The 8,393-nt window shown below is 38.4% G+C and overlaps 1 protein-coding gene across 1 annotated transcript in view; it reads left to right on the forward strand.

Moving 5' to 3' along the window:
* The window catches only part of ASIC5 (acid sensing ion channel subunit family member 5), a 31,944-nt gene that overhangs the window by 3,763 nt on the left and 19,788 nt on the right, over positions 1-8,393 (forward strand). The window contains exons 2-3 of the mRNA XM_029951990.1: positions 172-478; positions 6,614-6,851. Of these exons, the coding sequence (XP_029807850.1) occupies positions 172-478; positions 6,614-6,851 (545 nt within the window). The remainder of the gene's footprint in view (positions 1-171; positions 479-6,613; positions 6,852-8,393) is intronic.

The following is an 8,393-nucleotide window of genomic DNA, read 5'->3' on the forward strand; positions in this document are numbered from 1 at the left end:
TCAACACGTCTACTTAATTCCTAAGGAAGTCATGTAACTCAAGATGGATTTTGAATGTTTATGTGTTACACGTGAGAAGGGTAGCCTGTTCAAACTTCTTTGAGGTGTGTGTTTCACAGATTGCATTAAGGTTTTCTAACTCATTAGTTTAATTATTTTGTTCAACTTAAGGACTCTTGGAAAAGATAAAGCTATGCCTTTCCAAGAAACCACTGCCTTCTCCCAGTGACCGAAGGAAGTTTGACCATGACTTTGCCATCTCCACATCCTTCCATGGAGTACACAATATCGTTCGCAACCAGAGCAAAATTCGCAAGCTGATCTGGTTGGTGGTGGTCCTGGGCTCAGTCTCACTCGTGGTCTGGCAAATCTATAGTCGTTTGGTCAACTACTTTACATGGCCCACCACAACGTCCATAGAGGTTCAGTATGTGGAGAAGATCGAGTTCCCAGCTGTGACGTTTTGTAATTTAAACAGGTAAAAATTACTCTTTTAGTAGTAATATGTCTCCATAATTTTGCTAGTGCAACCTTGCTTGTATAACTGACATTGGATTTTATTATGTGATATTTAATGTATATAAAGCCTTTGAAATTCTTAAATTATACTTTAAAACACAAATTTAGGAGGGCAAAGGGGCTTGTTTGATTTCTTTAATTTTTCTTTCTTTCCTTTCTTCTTTCTTTCCACAATTATTTGCTAGGCATCACAGAAAATCCTGTGGTTGGATAAATGTAAAAGTCTAGATCTTTGCCCTTAAAAAGCTTGTTAATTAGGAAAAGAAGAGAGAAACATAAACAGTCACTATGCAATATGCATGGTAATTGTGCAGTGCCATAAAGGTATTTGCAGGGGCTCAGAAAGCACAGGGGACGGGGACAGTCTCTGTCTGGGGGTCATGGAAGTCTCAGTATCAAGGTGCCCAGGCAGTTTCTAGGCGGAGATAAGGAAGAACCTGAAGAGGGAGCCCGTGTGCAAAAGGAGTATGGAGACTGGGAATGTTCAGATGTGCACATGACGAGACCCTTAATGTAAGCAAGGCAGGACCAGCACCAGGGATGTGTGGCCTGTGCAGTCACACAGGGCCCGAAGCTCAGAAGAGCCTTGCACTTGACTTAATACTCCACTGTGCTTGAGTCCTTAATTACAACTCCCTACAGAAAACTGCAATTCAATGACTGTATCGAGTCTTCTGTAGGAGGGCGGCTGTCCCCCTGAGGCCTTCCAGGAAAAGCCCTGTAATTGCCGATGGGTGAGCCTGAAAGACTACAGCGGGATTTACCTGAGAGATGGGGGGGGGGGGGTGATTTCCTTAAGATCCACCACTGACCACTACTTGATCATGGATAAGTCATTTAATCTTCTTAGCTTCAATTCTGTGTACGTAAAATGATATAATATTATCAACACATTTCCTGTTACATTGGATGAGGTAATACATACACCATTTTGTCTCATTCCTGGGGTCTTTCTTGGACAGGTATTCAATATATACTAGATATTACAGCATGCTTGTGTGATATGTTAGATATGTGTCAAGGTATGTGTCAAGATCCAAAGAGTAAAAGCAAGTCAACCCCATCCGCCAAAGATTTTCAATATGACTGCCTTGTTAAGTGGTCTGTGTTCTAACACAAGCAAAAGTTGGTTGAAGATATCTGTTATTAAAATAAAATGTATATACTATTTTAAGAATGGCAGTGTGAGGAATTTCACAGATCATCCCTTCAGAGAAATAACTGTAATTGATAAAAAAATTTTTTTAAGTAACCATTGAGAGGTAAATCTCCAAAATATAAGCAAAACCCCACAAAATGTAATAACCCATTTAAAAAATGTACTAAGGATTTGAGTAGACATTTTTTCAAGGAAAACAAACAAATGGCAAATAGGTATATGGAAAAAAATGCTCAACATCACTAACCATCAGAGAAATGTAAATAAATACCACAATTATATATCACCTCACACCTATCAGGATGGCTATTGTCAAAAAACAAAAACAAAAAAAACAAACAAACCAAATAAAAAAAAAAACAAACACAGCAAGTGTTGGTGAGGATGTGAGCAAATGGAAATCTTTGTGCAGTGTGGGAGGCTCGTACAAGGGAACTTCAGCATGGTAAACAGTGTAGAGGCTTCTCAAAAAATTAAGATTTACCATATGATCCAGCAGGTTCACTTCTAAGTATGTATCCAAACGAATTTAAAACAAGATCTCTAAGAAATACTAACACTCCCATACTGGTTGCAACAGTATTCATATCATTGAAGGTGTGGGAATAATCTAAATGCCGATTATCAATGGATAAGATGAATAAAGAAAATGTGGTATGTGCATACACTGAAATATTAGCCAGTCTTAAAAAGGAGGAGGTTCTGCAATATGAAACGACATGGATGAACCTTGAGGACACTGTATTAACTGAAATAAGCCCATCACAGAAACGCAGATACTACATGATTCCACTTATAGGTTTCTGAAATAGTCAAATTTATTGACTCAAAGAGTGGAATGGTGGTGGCCGAAGACTGAAGGGATGGGAAGTGGAAATGGGAAGTTAGTAATCAATATGCAAAAAAACTTCAGTTATACAGGATCAATAGGTTTTAGGGATATGCTGTGACACATTGTGCCTGTAATCCACAATACAATATTGTATACTTAGATTTGTTAAGAGAATAGATCTCCTGTTAAGTGTTGCTACCACATAAAATAAAGTTTTAAAAAAACTAGTAGCAAAAAAAAAAGAAAATCATTGTATCTACTACAATAATTAGAATATGATATGGGGCTGCTGGGTGGCTCAGCTGGTTGAGCATCTGACTTTGGCTCCGGTCATGATCTCATGGGTTTGTAAGTTCGAGCCTCGCATCAGTCTCAGAGCCTGGAGCCTGCTTCAGATTCTGGGTCTCCCTCTCTCTCTGCCCCTCCCCTGCTCATGCCATCTCTCTCTCTCTCTCTCTCTCTCTCAAAAATAAATAAACACCTAAAATTTTTACAAAACATATATATATATATATATATACACATATAATAAAATGTACCTAAATATATGTTTTAAAGCAACCATTATAACTATCTGGAAATTATCCTCAGAGAAAACAGCAAATGAAGAACACTTATTTTTAAAAAATCTACTAATCTCAATAAACAGTGAAAGTCTCTAAAACTTGAGCCACAAACCACTCCCTTCTTCTGTTCTGTCTCAGCATAACAGAAGCCACATCCTATGCGGGTGTGACCAAAAAGGGCCCTTGCTCCTCCCAGTGTCCAGGCAAGGGCTACATTGTGCCCCAAGAAATGCAGGCTCTTAACACTTCTCATCCAATTCAACTTCATGTTGCAAAGACTAAATTCCAGATGAGTACGAGTAAGAGATTGGGAGTTTCCTTCCTCTATGTTCTCCCCCTGGCGTGTAAACTGGAATACTCAATTACCTTCACCTCAGCCTGCTCAAGGATAGAGTTTCCACATGGAGAGAGGTACGGTCATAACACTCAATCTGTTTTCTTCCATTAAAAATAGAAATAAATAGGGGTACCAGGGTGGCTCGGTCGGTTAAGCATCCGACTTTGGCTCAGGTCATGATCTCATGGTTTGTGAGTTTGAGTACCGCATCGGACTCTGTCCTGACGGCTCACAGTCTGGAGCCTGTTATGGATTCTGTGTCTCTCTCTCTCTGCCCCTCCCTGTCAAAGATTTATTTTAGTGAGAGATCTGGTAAGATATTAAAATTGGCTCATTGGAGATCCAACCAGCAGACATTCTTCCCCATTTTTCCTCTCCATAAAATGATCTGCAAAATATACATTTCTTGTTATTACATGGTAGACTTAAATCTGTTTTGGTGGGATTCAATGAAGGGCTAAGTCAGGCATCAACTTGGACATTGGTTGAAGCATATACATTTGGGTTACATAACCTGGGATGTGTAGTAAGAGGCATTAATCTACACAAGAAGGCTACATTTTTAATTGGCTATCACTTATTAACTTATTTAAATATATCAATGTGTTTTTGTTATATTTTATTTTGTTAGCCTCTTACCAGTTTATGTTAAATAAAAGAGTAAGGCACACTGAAAGATTAGAAGGTTTTGAAATTTGAATTAAAGCTGAAAATAAACTCAGAGCAAGACACTTTGGTTTTATGCTGAACAATATGTCTCACAATTTTTTTTTTTACTTCCTTTGTTCCAAATAGTGTTAGACTTTATTCATTAAGTTTATTTGCCTTAATCGCCCTCATGGTCTCAACTATTGTTAAGTAATACAAAACATTTTAAAAGAATATTTTAAAATGCCTTCTCTTTTCCTCCTTTTATCTATTGTATTCATACCTCCTACACATCTGATAATTCCTTCATTTCTCTGCATAATCATTTTGCAAAGACTCTAGTGAACATCATATGAAGTAGTATTGATGATTAGCTTGGGTAGGAACCCCAAAGCTGCAAGGTTTTGGAGCCGTTCCCTGGTATTTGGTCATCATCCAGGGAGCAGAAAACTGAAGGGAATTGAAGGGCCATCTCTCAGTTAGGGTTAACACTGTGACTCTCCCCCAAATCCTTTGCAAATGGAGACTGCTAACTCCTCAAAGATCACTCCAAACACTTTGACCAGGAAAAGCAAGGTTGTTGGCTGCTCTAATACAGTTAGTAGTATACCACCATGAGTTATCAGTGTTTTTAAGGGAAGAGGAAGTCACAGGAGGCTACATATAGGATTCTAGAACCTGGGCTGGTGGAGTTAAGACAGGCCCTGCAAGGGTCGGAGCTGGGTAAGGAGGATACTCTCTTAGGACCCTGCTATTGAAGCAGTTTCTCATCTCTGAAAGGATGTATGTTGGCTTGGGTTTGTTTTTTATTTTCTATGTCTTGTTTTGTGTGTGTTCTTCCTCAACTGAGAAAAGGTTTAATGTAGCTTATATAAGAAAGTAAACATATACAAGAAATATTTCAAAGTGAAGATAAAATATAAAATCTGGGCCATAAAGGAAGTCCAAGAATGTGGTTACATACAAACAATCCATGTGCCACATGGCTCTGTGTACTTAACCGGAAGTGGATACACATTTCATTGTATGCTTTCACACAGTGAATTTGAATGGAACGTGTTTGTTCAGTTTCAAGATTTTAATATGCCAAAATATGAAAATACCGGTCACATTTTACAAAGAGTATAGAGCACATATTTAAACAAACATACATAAGGCAACAAGAAGTTGATCAGCAGAATAAGGGAATTACATAGTACATACTGCGGGTAGGACAAATAGATTACTTCCTTAGCTGCCAGGAAAATACTTTGACAATCCATGAGGGATTTATTTAATGAATATTTACCTGCCTTTCACTGCATTCTAGGCACTCTTCTAAATTTTTTAGAAAAAATAACTTATTCATCAAATAGCATTTTGAGATAGGTTTTTATTTATTTAAAAAAATTTTTTTAATGTTTTATTTATTTTTAATACAGAGAGAGACAGAGCATGAGAGGGGGAGGGGCAGAGAGAGAAGGAGACACAGAATCAGAAGCAGGCTCCAGGCTCTGAGCTAGCTGTCAGCACAGAGCCCGACGCGGGGCTCGAACCCACAAACGTGAGATCTGACCTGAGCCGAAGCCGGAGGCTTAACCGACTGAGCCACCCAGGCGCCCCGGTTTTTTAATATACACCAATTTTACACATGAAGAAACTGAGTCACAGTGAGATGAAGAAGTTGGTTAAGTGATACAATTAAGTGGCTGTAACAACCAGGGCTCAATGGGAGAAAAAGAAGCACCATGAGTGACAGAGAATGAGGGATTTATTCTGGGGATAAAGTCCACTACACTAGGGGCTGGTTAAGCAGTCTTTGTATGTCTCTTGCCTCTGTTTCTGGGCTTGAAGTCAGCAACATCAGCAGTCAGAAAGGAAGACAGATCTGAAGTGAAGGAAACAATCACAAACTAGAAATGCGTGTCTCTCTTTTGCACAACCCCTGCTCTGGGTAGTGCAGGAGACCTGCAGGAGAGGCTGACACCTTCTCTGCATTGTAGTCTCCCTTGACTCAAGATTTGAAGAAGCGTAAGGAGGCCAGGGAGCTCCTGGCTGCTATTCCATACCAACAAGTAGTGTCAGGATATCTACAACAATGTGTGTATGAGACCGAAGCTCCTACCCTATGATGAACTCAGATTGTAACCAGATAAATCCAAGGAAGAAAATGTTGGAAAACAGCTCCAACATAATCACATGGACACAGCTCAAAGCCACAACAATGACAGAGCTGGGATTTGAACCCAGGAAATCTGGCCCCTAAGTCTATATTCTTAGGACCCGCGCATACCCATTCTCTGCGTGTTGGGTCTTGAAGATACATTAGGATGTATCCAGATCAAGGTCTGGGAAGTATTCTAAGTAAATGAAACTATATGTACAAATGCAAGGTAAATTGCAGGATGTGACAAAGACCTCTTAGGGATTCAGTTTTGCTTGAATGTATTTGAACAAAGGAGAATGTAGCAGATAAGCCTGAGAAGTTGATGGCGTCCAGATGTTTGATAGCTGTCTTCTAGATAATCACAAGTTTTTGCTATTCTAAATATTGCCTTTATTTCTACTAATAGGTTCCAAACTGATGCTGCAGCCAAATTTAGTATTATTTTTCTCTTATGGAATATTGTATCCAAAGTCCTCCATCTTCAGGAAATCCGGTCCAATTATACTGGCTTTAAAGATGCTATTGATTTTCTTGCAAGTTATCAAAACTTCAGCATTACAGAGTTTGTAAAAAAAAATGGTTTTTATCTCAACAGTAGCACTTTGTTGGAATGTGACTTTTTTGGAAAGCCATGTGGCCCACAGGTAATGATTCGATATTTCTTCTGATATCATCAACATAATAAACTACTGTACTGTGCTGCTTCACACTGAGATCAAGTTTACTTTTGTAGGGAATCAATCTAAACTTGCTCAAAGATTGTATTTTGTTAGCTGAGCCTTATGACACCAGGGGATATGAGATATATTTCTTTTCTCAAGTATTTTAGATAAGAAAAGCTAGAGAATAGAAATCTTTGATTACCTTTATTAAAAGATAATATTTCCAAAAGAAAAACAATTTATACCCAAGGGGACATTTTAATTTTTCTCATTCTTAAATAACTTATTCTAAGATAGCATTTTTATTATCATTAAGGAGACTTCATTCAGGTTTTTGTTTGTTTGTTTTTTTGTTTGTTTGGGGACTACAGAAAATGAGTAGGCACCAGCATTTGACTATGAAAATTATATAAATTTCTCTGATCTCTTATAACGTCCTGTTTTTGTCCTGTATAGAATTAATTTATACTTAAGATGAAGTGTCAGATATACCTGAAACTACTAACAAAGTCACTTTGACATCCTGTTTCCTGTATCCGCAATGCTGTAACATGTGTTTTCAGGTGACTCTAAGTAAACCACAAATTCATGATTCTGGGACACAATTTCTTATCCTTTTGGTAGCCTTCTTTAGCACACAGAAAACAGAAAAAAAAAGTTTTACAGACATCTGACAGAGATGAACCCTGCTCTACTTTTAATTTAGAAAGAAATTTCTTCTGTGTTTCTTGTTATTTACCTACCAACATATTTCAACTTGTCCCCAAGAAATTTTAGAGTAGACATGTACTAGTTCTCTTTCAGTTGCAAATTACAGAAACCTGGCTCTGACCACTAAAGAGTAAGAAGAATGAATTGGTTTAATTAACAGGGAACTGTTAAGAGTAGGGCTGGCTTTGGGAAAGTCTCCACCAAGAAACTTTAACAACGTATTAACGTTCTCACTCTATCTTATGACTCAGATTGGCTGTTTCCCGTGTTAGTTCTCCCCTCCCAGAACCATGATGACTTCTGGCAACTCTAACCTCTCATTATCATAGGTTCATACTCTAGTATCCTCTTAGTAATTCCATGAACGACTGATCAGTTTTTCTTGGTACACATGTCAATTCCTAAATCAATCTCCAAAGTGAGGGAGTAGGATATTTAGATGGGCCCAGTGTTTGACATTTGGGCACCTCTGTAGCAGGGATGGTTGGAAGAGGAAGAACATCAAAAAAGCAGAGAGAGCAATGTAATTGTCTGCCCCAACATAGCGGGTAAGGGGTGGCTCCTGGAAGAGAGGATCTGAGAGCCTTCTCCTTAGGTAAAGATATATGTTTCCATGAATCCTTACTAAACATAAAACAAATAAACTATCCATAGAACTCCCCTATGACCCAGCAGTAGCACTGCTAGGGATTTACCCAGGGGATAAAGAAGTGCTGATGCATAGGAGCACATGTACCCCAATGTTCATAGCGGCACTTTCTACAATAGCCAAATCATGGAAAGAGCCTAAATGTCCATCAACTGATGAATGGA

Source organism: Suricata suricatta, chromosome 1 (genome assembly GCF_006229205.1).
Source record: "Suricata suricatta isolate VVHF042 chromosome 1, meerkat_22Aug2017_6uvM2_HiC, whole genome shotgun sequence".
Taxonomy (NCBI): Eukaryota; Metazoa; Chordata; class Mammalia; order Carnivora; family Herpestidae; genus Suricata; species Suricata suricatta.